The sequence below is a fragment of the Fringilla coelebs genome, assembly GCF_963513975.1.
Source record: "Fringilla coelebs genome assembly, chromosome: 3".
Classification (NCBI taxonomy): domain Eukaryota; kingdom Metazoa; phylum Chordata; class Aves; order Passeriformes; family Fringillidae; genus Fringilla; species Fringilla coelebs.
Genome location: NC_140030.1, coordinates 65816345 through 65830302, shown reverse-complemented (window position 1 = coordinate 65830302; position 13958 = coordinate 65816345). Strand labels below are relative to the sequence as shown.

The 13958-nt window shown below is 37.5% G+C and overlaps 1 protein-coding gene across 4 annotated transcripts in view; it reads right to left on the bottom strand.

Moving 5' to 3' along the window:
- The window catches only part of UTRN (utrophin), a gene marked incomplete at its 5' end in the record, with an annotated part of 335751 nt that overhangs the window by 237064 nt on the left and 84729 nt on the right, over nt 1-13958 (bottom strand). For 3 of the 4 annotated variants that reach the window (XM_084203642.1, XM_084203643.1, XM_084203641.1), the window contains 9 exons: nt 678-858; nt 1107-1342; nt 3123-3210; nt 4952-5075; nt 7374-7540; nt 8797-8976; nt 9555-9662; nt 12537-12638; nt 13372-13491. In XM_084203642.1, the coding sequence (XP_084059768.1) occupies nt 678-858; nt 1107-1342; nt 3123-3210; nt 4952-5075; nt 7374-7540; nt 8797-8976; nt 9555-9662; nt 12537-12638; nt 13372-13491 (1306 nt within the window). Of the gene's footprint in view, nt 1-677; nt 859-1106; nt 1343-3122; nt 3211-4951; nt 5076-7373; nt 7541-8408; nt 8498-8796; nt 8977-9554; nt 9663-12536; nt 12639-13371; nt 13492-13958 lie in introns of those variants that run through there. The other variant, XM_084203644.1, reaches the window with a different exon arrangement.

Here is a 13958-nt window from a genome sequence, read left to right as displayed (position 1 = left end):
AAAATCTCTTACAAGTCTGTGCTGTTGCTATTCAGCTGTAAAGTATTATCAGAACTACCTATTTCGTGCACTACATTTAAAATTCTTTAAAAACCAGCATGACTGGTTTGAATGCTCATAATGAAATTTAAAATGCAACAACCCAAGTAAAAACTGCCTGAAAAGCAAGCCAAATTCCAAATCACTTCAAAGATGAAATTTCCAACAGGAATTATGTATGACTAATGTGCTCTAAGCTATGAAAAAGAATAAATTTCACATGCGCACTTTCATTTTACGAGGTTCTCCTAATATTCTACTTTTCATTTCTAGAATTTCATTACAGAATATTTATTTCTGTAAGTGCCAGAGAGAGAGACAGATTTCTGAGCTATATATCCACCTTAAATATGTCTTAAGTAGTTAAATGAGGTTTCAGGAATGTTGCATCCTTGCATAATTGTTTTAAGCACCATGAAATGATAGATTCTTGAATTGTGCACAGAGGAGGCCACATCCTTCGAGGTGAATAAAATAATTTTGTCAGTTTGGCACAAAGCCTAGCATAAACACTAGAAAAACTCTACCAGAATTCAATGAGTTTTCAGTCAGCTCAAAACAAACAAACAAAAAAAAATCAAAACACAAGTAAGCAGGAGGCTTCATGCTAATATACATATTTATGTTTATTTATTTACCTTTTTTCAGCTGTTGGTGACGTTCCTCGAGTTTCTGACGAGTCAATTTGAAGTGATCAAGAAAACCACTCAAGTTCTCCTGAATGAAATTTGGAGGCATGGGCTGAGAGGTGAGTGTCTTGCAGGTGGCTTTCAGATGTTCCAGCTGTGGACTCAGGCTTAAAAGTTGAGTTAGCTCCTGCTGTAAAAGAAAAACCAAAACCAAAGTTCACACTTACCCTGAAAACACTGATTTTTGTACCCTACTGCAGCACAGCTCATCCACATAACTAGGGTGACAACACTACAGTACTTCTGCAACAGATTCTAAAGTCTTCCAGTCAAGTCAGGTGCACCCTGCATAGCCTTAGAAACTAGGCCAAGCTCTACTGGGGCATCCTGTGCTTCTGACAGCTTCCATTCAAAATCAGCAAGTTTGGCCGGACTTACCTGACATAAGTCTTTCAGGACTGCTGAGGACTGGGTTGCTGAAGAAGAAGCTTTTTTAAGCCAGTCATCCTTCTCAATTAAAGTCTTCTCAAGCTCATTCATTTCCTTTAAATAGGCATTTATATCTTCCTGGTACTTTATCTTTCTAGCCACTTCTTCTAGATTTTGAACCACATCTTTCCACCCTGACAAAATTTTCTCCATCACAGATTTTATATCCACTGTAGGAAGTCCTTCTACAAAGATTATACAAATTACTGTTATATTAACTGCAACACATTTTCATTAACAGGCATTTAACATTTCCTCTCTTCAAATACAAGTGCACTTTCACATTAATATACAGAACACTGTGATCTCAAGTCCAATATCTATAAATCTATAGATATATTTCAGCTTTACATTTCAGCTTTGTATTTCTAGTAAAATGAAGAGTGACATTTTGAGGAAAGACACAGAGAGGGATTTTTTTGCTGAACCACTCTAGTGCAAGTAGAGCCCAAAGCTCTGGTCAGGGCAGCCAGCCAGCTTCTACAAGAGCACTTGATGACCCTGCTGCACAGGTGTCCCTGTGCTCACACGTTGGCCATTGGCTTTGGCACACCAACACCACAGGAGCCGCAGCCACAGGGGAGGAGCATGCACACAAAGACCAGTCACTGCCCTTATGGCACAGCCTGTACCTGCCCCAGGATAGACATGGATGTAGGCACAAATGTGCCAGTGCTCTGCATTATTCCACACAGGTGTAGCTGGGTCTAGGTCTGCAAAAAGGCTGTGAGCCTGAGCTGAACAGAACACACTATCAGACCCTACCAAAACCAGGGGCTGTAGATTGGTTATTTTCTAGAGATCCCAATCTTTAAGATGACAATCAATTAGAAAGCAAATTCTTGACCTTACTCTTTGCTGATACAAAGCAGCTTTTCAACTATGCATTTTTTGTTATGGTTAACACATGCTGGCTTCATACCATGTCCTATCATATCACAGCTAAATGGGTTTGTAGAAGAAAGAGGAAGGGAGGATTATGTTCTGTTCAGGTTTGAAAACAAGCAACATCTAAAAATTTTTAAAAACCAAACTCTAGGTCCAATCAGTGGCTTTCAGCCATCAACTTCAGGGCAATGGCACCCACTGTAAAAAGCTTCAGCTGCAGTAGGCAAGGAGGGGAGGACTGGACGTGCTTAGTAAATTGGGGCATATGAGCAAAGCATTGGACTGCAAAAAAATCTGATTGCTGAGAAATCCAATGGAATTCATCATTTTCCAAAAAGGGATGCTGGTTATTATGCAGGACAGTGATACCATCCTCTCTCCTGTCTGAATGCTACCAGTGATGACAACTTCACCAGAAGTCAAGTGCACAGAAGATGTAAAAGATTGCCTCTAGATGATATGAACATCTCCTATAGAGATCTCATTCCATTGATGGAATTTTTTCGATATGAAACAAGATTTTGGCAAGGCTTAAAGATTCAACTTTCATGGATGTCAATTATAAGATCCCATGGATAAGGGTTTTAATTGGCAATCAATCATTTTCCTAATCAAATAGACTTCTCTCTTGCCTTTGAGCCATAGATTGTGACTGCATCATTAAAAACACAGTTTTTACAAAAATAGACAAAAATATGAAAAAAGAGATAGACACATCTATCAAATTTAAATTTGGCTTAAAAAACTTTCACTTCTCTATAGCAGTTTTTTTAAAACTTTTACTTAAAATCAAACCACTTCCTTGAAAGCATGTAACTAGCATTGTTACTGAAAGAGAAATAATTTCTTAAAATACCCCTTAAAAGACTGCAAATGAACACATGCACATAAATGAATAATAATATTGCTTTTCTACAAGCTTTCATTAAAAAGATCACATAACTAACTAGTAACAGTAACAATGACCAATGAAGGAAAGAAAATGGAGGGAGAAGGAAGGAGATAAGTATTTCAGTATTATTTCCCAGCAATTTAACTGATTAAATCACAAAAGAGAAAAACCTCCAAGTTGCTTACCCTTTCCCATTTGATCCAAAAGCATGTGTCCACTTCGTTTCAGCTGATCTAACATCTGGCTTTTTTCAGCTCTTTCCTTTTCAATCACCTTCAAAGTGAATCCCAAAAGAATATAGTGGCAGCAAAGGTTATTTTCCTTGACTTCCCTCTTTCACCCAGTAATATCTATTTTCCCACTACTACCCAAAACACATCATTGTCTTAAAAATACCACCTTCTGAGCTGCATGTTAGTTCTGCTTGTGCAGAAAACAAATGCAAAAGGAGTCACCCCTCACAAGTAGTAGGCATGCGAGAGATTAGTACTACAGAACCAGGAATAAAATATTGTTTAATGGCTTGGTGATCCCACAGTATGAAATAAGATATTGGGACAACAGTTAAAACAAGTCACTGTGATCAAAAATTCAGCTGTAATTCTCTACTGTGAACCAGTGGAGAAAAGACCTTCTTCTTAACAGCCCCTTCATTTCTACAGTTTCTACTGTGATTTCCAGAAGGAACCAACAGACCTGTTCCCTAGAAGTCCAAACAGTAAGAACTATAGCACATCAGTAATCCACTCTCATAAGCTCGAGTGCTTTACTCTCACAAAGATTTGGAGAGGGGTATTCTCCATGACTACCAAGATTTTTAAAGGAAAAAGCTTCTCCCACAAGTTATACATATTGGTGAATATTCCTTTGTGAGTCAATTGGTAGAATACATCCACAGAGGAAAGATGAGCTCCTTGGCCACAAAACCACAACTTCAATATCCTCTGTGATTACAACACAGTATCTCCAAACTAAAATCTTTTTGAACTTCATGTCAAAGGTCATTACTCTAGTCTAGGCTTCCTACATTGAGAAGCATGCACTTATTTGCACAGCTGGGAAGAACAAACTCTGTCCTATCCACTTACAGTCCAATCATTTAAAAACAGTACTGTTCATGGGAACCTGGTGTTCATCTCAGGACCTCTCTTTTAAAGAGCTATAAACATTCTTAAAGATCTATAAATAAAATATTAGGACAGTAGCTTTGGTTTTTATTTCCATATCCAAATACTGCCATTCCAAACATTCCTACTGGCACCATTTTCCACAAGAGCACTATGGAGGAGCCTCTTTATAGAGATTTTTAAGTGTTGTTTGTGATTGCAAAAGCAGATTCAGGTCCTGTTAAAGCTCCAGTTAGTCTTCATTAACAAAGAATGCTCAAGAACCAGAAAAAGGCAAGAATACATTCCTGACAAGGAATAGAAAATAAAATGGTTATTTCACAGCTCCCACAAGATTCTGTAAAATTATGTAGTCTGTCTTGCAGGTCAGCAATACTGTACACAAGCTGTAACAATCAGGTTTTCTCCAAAATTTATAGAGCAAACATGTCCAAGCATTATAACAACAAACTGCTTTGGACCCTTGGTGGTAGAGTGTTTGAGGAGTGTCACAGCATGATTCAAGGGGTCTCTGAGCACCCCACTGGCCTATCTCTACCAAAATTATATAAGTGGCATCAATCAAGGCCATTTCCAACTGTGAAACATTAAACCATAATATACTACTTAGTGTAAAAGATAATAATCCTGAAGACAGACATTTTTCAGAACTCCAAGGGAGACATCAGTAATTTATGTTTTTAAAATTTCCTGTGGATTATGCAACAACACCAGCAAAAAAATGTGTCCAGCTGGTCAGAGATTTCCCTGTATGCTCAGTCTGAAACTATTTAACTGAGGGACTAAATCCCCTCAAAGCATGCGGATCAACTCACACCTCCAGCTGACAGCCAGCTTAGATACAAAGTAGAGTATTCACTGAAACATGCTCTATCTCCCCATTTTACCTTCAATTTTTCTTTCATGCTTGAAGTCTCTCTCATCTTCTTATATTCTTTGATGTCTGTGGCCTGAATGGCAGATTTTGATTTTGAAATCCAGTTCAAGAGCTCAGTACTTTCAGCATCAAACCTAGTTTAAAAGGTCAGACAGTGGTTTGTTTTTTGGTTTCAGTCACTCTGTCTTAAAAATCAAGTCTTAAAGTTCAGCACATTATTCAATCCCAAACCAGCAAGGCTTTACACAAAATTCATGCTCCTCATATTACTGCTCACAGGAAGTAGAGACAGGGTTTTAAAAGCCTACTATAATAAAAATTATACCCACACCATCAGCTTTCAGGGACAAATTGAGAATACATAGTGCAATTTATTTTACACATAGCTTCACACAAATTATACCTGTATCTTTTAATATGTTACAAAACAGATCTCTCAATGCCAAGTATTTTGAAAGTAATAACTAGACCTCAGGAACAAAACAAATAAGAATTGCAGTTTTAAGTTTCAAAAGTCTGCAACGCTATTTTGTCTGAAGGAAAAGCTAACAGTGGCAATGACAGCTGACAAACATTTTTGGACACTTAGCTGACAAAAGATTAACTTATATCTTACTGGTTTTATCTACAGTGCGCACATCTATACTAACAACTTTCTTACACCCATGACCTCTAAGCTACAACCTAACACCACCAAAAAAAAGACCAAATCAACTCTCAAATTAACCAGTACTATACAGAACTTGAGAGACACAGATATACTGTACAAACCACAGGTCAGGTTGTATTACAATTACATTCCTTAAAAAATCCTAACCTGGAATCCCAATAAATGCAATTGTCAATCAAAGTTTCCATGGGAAAACTGGCAAAAGTCAACTTACTGGTCATTTGTTGGTTTCAAAATAAGTAAATGGAAACACACAAAAGCATCAGAAAGTTTATGACCTATCTTTACCCCTGGTTTTAACACAGCTTCAACTCTAGGAAAACAGATGACAGAAAAATCACTTTTGCTTTCAAAACCTATAATAGTTTCTACAACTCAGGAGACACAGAAAGGACAGATGGCTGCTGACTACTTTACGGCCCTGGCACATCCAGATGCACATACCAGCCCTACCAGAGCTCAAAAGGTCTGACCAGAGTCCTCAAGAGGGTTTGGGCAGGTTCCTTACCCCTTCAAACTTCCATTCCTCCTCCAGCAAAAAATGAATTAAGAAGTGTTGTGCAAACACACAGTGACTCCCTAGTCTTGATGCATCCTCTATTGTATCTCTGAATGATCTGACAAAGATTTAAGCCAGTGATACTTCAAGGAAATACTCATTTCCTCAGCCTGAAGCTGAGGAAAGCACAAAAAGCAAACTGTTGAGCACACAGCATTTAATTTCCTAATTTACATTGAAACAATTCCCTTAGTTTGAGGTATGCTATTTAATAACAAGAATTCAACACAAGCTATTAAACACTGTTTGGCTTAAGAGGAGAGAAGGTTCCAGGAAAACTTGATAGCAGTACCTAAAGTACTTCCAGTACCTAAAGGGGGGCTACGAGAAACAGAGAGGGACTCAATGGGAAGTGTATTGAGAGGACAAGAAGTAACTTTTAAAGTGAAAGAGAGTTTATCTAGATCACATATAAGAAAGAAATTCTTCGGTATGAGGGTGGTGGGATACTGGAACAGGGTGCCCAGAGAAGCTGTGGATGCTCCACCCCTGGAAGCCCAGCCTAGATAAGGCACCAAACAACCTGCATTACTGGAGGGTTTCCCTATCCATAAGCAGGGAGGTTGGAATGACAGAATCTTTGAGGTCCCTTCCAGCCCAAATGATTCTATGAGTCTATATATGCAAATGAGCACCAGCCACTCCAGAAATACCTGTTAAAGGAGACATCAGTGTAATACTATTCTTATTACTAAATACAAGAAGGATGTAAAATGTTTCTGGGCATCCTTTTTTTCTGCGTTTTCTCTTATTTTTCCCATATGTTTTATGAAAATTAGAAATAAATAATAAATCAATCAAAATGCTTGACAGTTTCACACCACCTGTTGAGCAAAGATGAGAAGATGTTTTGCTTAGAGTCAAGTAAATATATATCTGCCTTTTCAGCAAAGGAGCTGAGGTACAAAGTACTGAAGACCTGCTTCTATGAAAAACAAAACATCCCTGTTTTCCTTTAAAATTAATGGAAGCTACAGGTTTTCTGCTGCTCTGAAAATAAGGCTGTATATAACATTCCATTCCCCTTCAAAGAATCACACAATTGTTAGGGTTGGAAGGGATGACTGGAGATAATTAGGTCAAGCCCCCAAGCCCAATCTCACAAGTGCAACTTAAGTATTGCTCACTTGCATAAAAGGATCAAAAACCAAGACAATCTCCGTAGTACCCAATGAAAGGGAAAATTGCATGACATGTACTTACTTTTTCTTTGCTTCACTGTCCCCTGGAATTTGCCTTTTCTTTGGGAGTGGTGGTGGGGGCAATTCCTGTCTGGACTGTTTAACCACTACCTGTTCCTTCAATGGTGTTTCTGCAGCAGTCTTCTGTGAAACCTGTGACATTCCTAGGCTTCCTACAGCTTGAGTTACCTATACAAAATTTAGGGCAAGGATTATGTGCCATTTTTACACAAGCTGAGTTGCTTTTTCTTATTTTCTTTTATTCTCATTCACTCCCACAAATGACCACACTGAGATGTTGTGAAGCACCTTCATCATATTTACATTCCAGAGAAAAAGATCATTATTCTCATTTTACAGATGGGAACCAAGCATCAAAATTCTCAGTTCAACTAGAATCATGCCAGTCCAAGCAAAATTAACAAAAAGGAGCATTATATGTATTTTTCTTTCATAATTTCTTCACAAAAAGAACAAAGGTACTTTGAGTTTATTACTAGCAATTCTACATTTTATACTCTTACTCTATAAAACAAAGCCTACATCTCACGAAGAGCTGATACACAGTGAATTTTACCTAAAAACTCACTCGAGTCAATAGAAAACCCCATGCTCTTTATCAGGTTATAAGGTAAGTCCCTGGAGACTCAACCTGTGAGTTCCAAGTATGCGCTTGATATTTGACGGTAGTGAAAGGATAGAGACAGGAATTGGCATTCTCTAGTGCTTTCACTCGAACATAAGAACAAATTAAAGCCACATGGCTGAAATGAGTCCCTACCCATACTGCACAACTCATTCACTATACATTTAATGGATCATGAATTGGTGCCATGATTTTCAGCATAACATATCGATATCACCAGAAAAAGCACATATGAGTTATAAAGCTGTCAAATAAAACCCTCACAGAATCCAGTAGGAGTTCTGTCTAAATAAAACCATTACCAAGCACTCAAAACACTAAAATAAACATTGAACAATCCAGCTTGGCTATCATCATTACATGTCAAACAAACAACTACTCTATTTTCAACAGATGAGAAATCATACTCACAGAGCATAAATACTTGTATGACTCCCATTTATTTATCTATTCTGGGGTTTGGGTTCTGCCTTTGTTTTCTTTTAGTATCAGATTTAAATCCAGTCCCAGCACTCTTATAATGTTTAAAGGCATTTGCATTGACTGATAATACATGGCAAGCCTGCTTTACTCATCAGAAAAATGAAGCTTAATCTGTGTGAGAAAGGAGTAATAGTACTGGTCAGGTTAACAACCTGGGCTTTTGGAGACCAAAAACACAGGCAGCTTTATCAGCCCCATGTGAAAAAGCACTCACCTACCTCTCTAGCCTGATGCCTGGACAATTTTGCTGACACAGTGAAGTTTGCATACATGCAGTCATACAAAAAGCTAAAAAGTAATAAAGCCTTGTAAATACCTGGTTAGAGTAATCCTCTAGCTTCTGAACCAAACTGTCCCACCTCTGAGTTAGCTCTTCTTGATCCTGATCAATTTTACTGGATGCTTTGCCATTCCCAAGGATTTGGGCCACATCCTGACCAAGTTCATTCAGCTGGTCTAGCGTTTGTCGTTTCATACCCAAGTCCTCTTTTAAAATCTGTAGTTAAAAGAAAAGATTTAAATAGAACATCAAGTATTCTACTTCCCCTAAGTTTTAATTCCATGGCTAAAAGGCAAAGGGGTTTGAAAGAGTGGTGACAGGGTGAAAGATGTACTACCTGAGCCAGATGAACCATTCTTTTGTATAAAAAAAAGCACTAACAGACACTCTTTTTAAAGAGCACATCCTTGAAACATCTCCTAGAGGAACCAGCAGCATCTCTTCAGTAACAGTTACAAATGATGAGTTCAGGTACAAGCTGCTCCAATGAAATAAAGAAAAATCCACACCACAAACCTATACCTTGGAAAGCACAGCTGACTGGTGGCCTGCAATAACATAAACCCTCTCAAAAATCTGGGATAGCTGTTTTAGAGTTTGGCACACCAACATGGAATGGCCATGGAGTAAATAGTACATATGTTTTAAATTCAAGTGCAAGAATCTGGCAAGGAGAGAATGTTGGCCTGGCTTCTGTATCATGCATTCAGAGCTCCTACTAGGGTCAAACTAGTAATTTGCCACTCATCTAGTCTATGAGATTTGATGGGATAGAGTAGGATATCAATACTCACTGCTAGTTTTCGAACATTCACACTCAGGTCTGTTTGATCTTTAAAGTTGCTCGTCTGGACCTTACTCAAAGCCTCTTCTTTCTCTGTTAACCAAGCTTTCAATAAGCACTGCAGAGCATAAGAAAAATAACACAAGAAAATACCAAGATTGTCAAACAGCTATTGGCAATTGCTTCTTTAAAATCTTTGCATTCAAAGCACAGTTCTGCAGTCTTTATATGCTGGAATTTCAACTGACTTTAATAAAAATAGTACACAAAAGAGTATAAAAATATCAGATTCGAGAAGCAAGTAATACTTCCAGCAAAACAATTTCAACAAAACTGTTTCTCAATATATCAAAGCACATCTCCCCCCAAGTTATTTATATAGCAAACAGATATCCACCATAAAGATAACATAGGATTTCTAAATCATAATAGAATAATTCAAAATGGCATGCATGTGTTCTTTTGTTTTCCACCCTTCTTCCTCTGTGACTCACATGCTGCTACAAACATTTTTTCACAGAAGTGACACCACTGGTAATTCATATTCCTCTTAGTCCAGACAGTTGACCAAAGACTCAGATACTAATTAGTGACCTCCCTGTTTATGGTGCCTACTTTCAATTGCAAAACAACTTCAGCAAATCCAATTTCATTAACTACTAGAAGCTGGAGTGGTCTGCTCTAAATAGTTCTAACTCAGGGACCTTTCATTTCTTCCTTTTTTTTTTTTTTTTTTTTTTTTTTGCTACAAAACCTGTCCTGGATCTCACTTCTCTTTAGTCCCACAGCACTCCTGTAGTAACACCAGCAATAACTGGCATCAAGTACAGGAAGGATTTTATGTACTCTGTATTATGTTCCCACATAATGCTGCTGCTGCACAGCAACCTCCATGAACTAGAATGCCCATCTCTCTATCAATCTCAGTTGTCCAGCCATTGGTGCACTGTTATTCCACTCTGCTTAAAAATAAATCACAAAGCAAGACAGACCTTTTTGTTCTTTGAACAACACACTTCACAATAGCCACCAGGTTCCCCATCCTAGCTGTGTATTTTTGGCATTGTCCCAGAACTTACTACAACAACTTTGAGCCACAGGGCTAAGGCAATTTATAATTCCAACATAAACCAATATGCAATCTACAGACAGAAAATATGTTCCTGGTTGAAATGCCATAAGGCTGTGAGAAAAAAATTATAACACCACACACTCTGGAAAAATCATGCTGGCATCCCAGCCAACATATTTTATGCATAAGAGGAGCTCAAAAACCTTTCATGCGTTCAGCTAATTTCTGCTAAATCAGCAGTCAAAGATAACTCTCCCTAGAAAACTGAAACATAATTACCACAGTGCTAAGAAGTCTCTGGCACTGATTGAGGAATTTGTTTCCTGAGTGGTAAGAATTGTGTTGACTTAAAAATGTGGTGTACAAGAACTTCTAGGCAGCCACAAAAAGACTGATGCCGTTGCTCATCTCTCCGTGTGGTTGGACAAAACAGAAAATGCTTGTAACAAAGTGTTTTACTTACTTTTGTGTTATGAAAGTGTTTGTATTCAATTTTTAAGTAGTTTCAGGCTGTAATTTTGGTAAGTCACTTGATCATAATTTTGGATTTGTAATTCAAACCCACTAGCAATAAATTAATTGTTCAGGTGAACAATGAGTATAAAAAGGCTCATGTAAACCAGCTAAAACAAACTTCTATTTCCTCTTTATTTGCTATCTGACATTCTACATTAAGTACACTGATTGCTTCACTTTTACAGAGCAACATAGCTACACACAAATTAAAATAAGCTGAGTTCAAATGTTTATCTCCGACAGAATATGGCACTTCTAACAGTTTTGTAACAGTCAAAGAGTGGTCCCCAAACAAATGTAAGAGTGGAAAAGAATGTTATATAATGACAGAGTCATCAAAACTAAGAGCACTTGAAGTCCATACCTTGAACATATACAACAAGGATTTTGGGAGAATCCTTATTTCTCAACTCTGAGTTATCATGCCCAAGAGTTGCCAGAAAACATTAACACGCAATTTTCTGGATACACATACACAGATGACCAAGCATTATTCTAAAGAAACATATATAAACAGATACTTGGCATGGGATAAACCAGAATCTTAACCTTGGGTCCATATTATCAACAAGGTCACATGAGCTACAAATGCAGTGTATCCATATACTAGAGGTAAGGGAGAAACGCACAAGGAGCCCCAAAGAATGCAGACAAAATATCCTTGTCAAAGAAACCAGGCTGCAACTGATACCAGTAGCTATACCAGCACTGTTCTACTTCTTTCAAATGTCTAAACAATCTCTGAGTACTGCCTTGTTTAAACAATAGCTTACAGTGATAAATATGATGTTTAAGAAAAAAAAATTTCAGTAAAACCTTCAAAGAAAAAAACAAAGTATATTCAGCTGAGAAATGAAACAAGCTCCATCTAGTTCTAGGCATACAAACAGCACATGTAGCTGTGTTACCATATTTTTTATGTCATCAGTTAGTCGTCTTTGAGCAGTATTCTTTATGTAAAATACATTATATCAAAGCAAGAAAACACTTTAGTATTGCATAATTGTGTATTTGTGATCGTGCTGGAAGCACATATACATTAATTAGGAAGATTTCTGTAATTAAAAAACTACCCGACAGGAAAATGACAATGAATTTTCTAAGTATCACTGATATTCCCACTTGACCATTTTACAAGATACCTTGGAAATTACTTTACAAGGAGCTATAAACTCCTATTCTTAAACTTTGGAAAAATACTTCTCTTGCACTTCAGAGCTACTCCTGTCCTCAAAGAACACAGGGAACCCAAACAATCACAAATTCTAGGCTTTCAAGGTTTCTTTTCCATGAAAAAAAAAAAATCAGTCCTAGTCAGAGCTTTGATTCCTAGGGCTTTTTCAGTTTGTTTTTTTCCCTTCCACAAATCAACCAGTCACTCTGAAAAGCTGAACAGCTACTCACTTGTTCTTCCAGCAGCTCCTGCCACAAAAGCTGAATTTCTTGCAGCTTGACTCGCCGATCCTCAGTCCAACGACAAACTGCTGTCCACCGCTCACCAAGTCTCTACAAAAGCACAAAACACTCAGAAATTATCACACACCTCACAAAAAAACTCCAAAACCAAATATTCAAAAGTGTGATTTCTGCTTCACAGTAACTTCTTTCTACAAGATATCTACTTCCCTATCCATTTTGATATTGCTGTATTGCACACAGCTAGAGATGAACACTTTCAAAAACATTTACATATGGCCTGAACTGTGATTTTGCTTAAGTCTTTGAGTTGTTTGATTGACATAAAAAGGAATGAACAAAGTAGCACGAATTTTGTTTGAAAAAATTCTGTCTCGTGTACTCACTGTACTTCAGGTTATAGTCCTAAGTGACAGGAAAACACTTCATATGATATTCCCTAGATAATTGTGTTCATGTCTTCCAAGTATTTCTCCTATGAGATTTTAGCTTTCTTAGGAGAACAACTTACATGAAATAAGAGTTGTACTATGAATCTTCCCATTTAATGAAACTGCTGAAAGGATATACTACCAAATTACCCAAGTCATTGGGAATGCAAACAGCTTGAATGAGCTTGAAAGTCACCAAAGCACTCTTGCAGGTTTTGGCTTGAGCTGATTTAATAATTCTTTAGGTTATTATTGTTCCTAAAGGAAACATTATTTTAAATTACTTTCTAAGATAAATTGTCTTTAAACACAAAAATGTTGATTAACAATTACATGCGAATTTTTCAAGCACCTACTCATAGAGTTAAAAAAAGAGGGCTCTAAGATTTTACCTGCAATTGTTCCTCCAGAATAGCTGTTGCACTTTCCCCACTGCTTTCATCAACAATGACCACCATGTGTGTTAGGGAGTTGACCTTCACCTGTTCTGCCTCTAGGTCACTCTGCAGGCTCTACAAGAACAAATCAGAGGTTACCAACTTCAAATGCATTTGCTAATCTGCTATCTTGGCCACAGTGACTATCACGCAGCTGAGGCAAAAGAACTTTGGTATTTCAGATTCAACAGCTAAGCACAGATTTTACCACTGGCAATCACTGCACAGTTTAAAAACTGTAAGCAAAAGGCTGCTAGAAATTAACCCAAACCCATTCTGTTAAAATGCTGTAAAAGATGGAGTGCTTTCAGTTGGATACACCATACTTGACTAAGAGAATCACATGACAACTGCACTGACTTTCCATAAGTTTGATGTCATACATAGGAGAGCTTAAGTGTTTCTACACAGGGTTGCTATTGTTAATAAGCAAGCAACACAGGGCATGCCAAAGAGAAATTATTAAGAACATTTATTTTTCAAGAGTTGAGAATATAATTTCAAAAGTATCAACAGTGCAATAACTGACCATGATGCTCCTA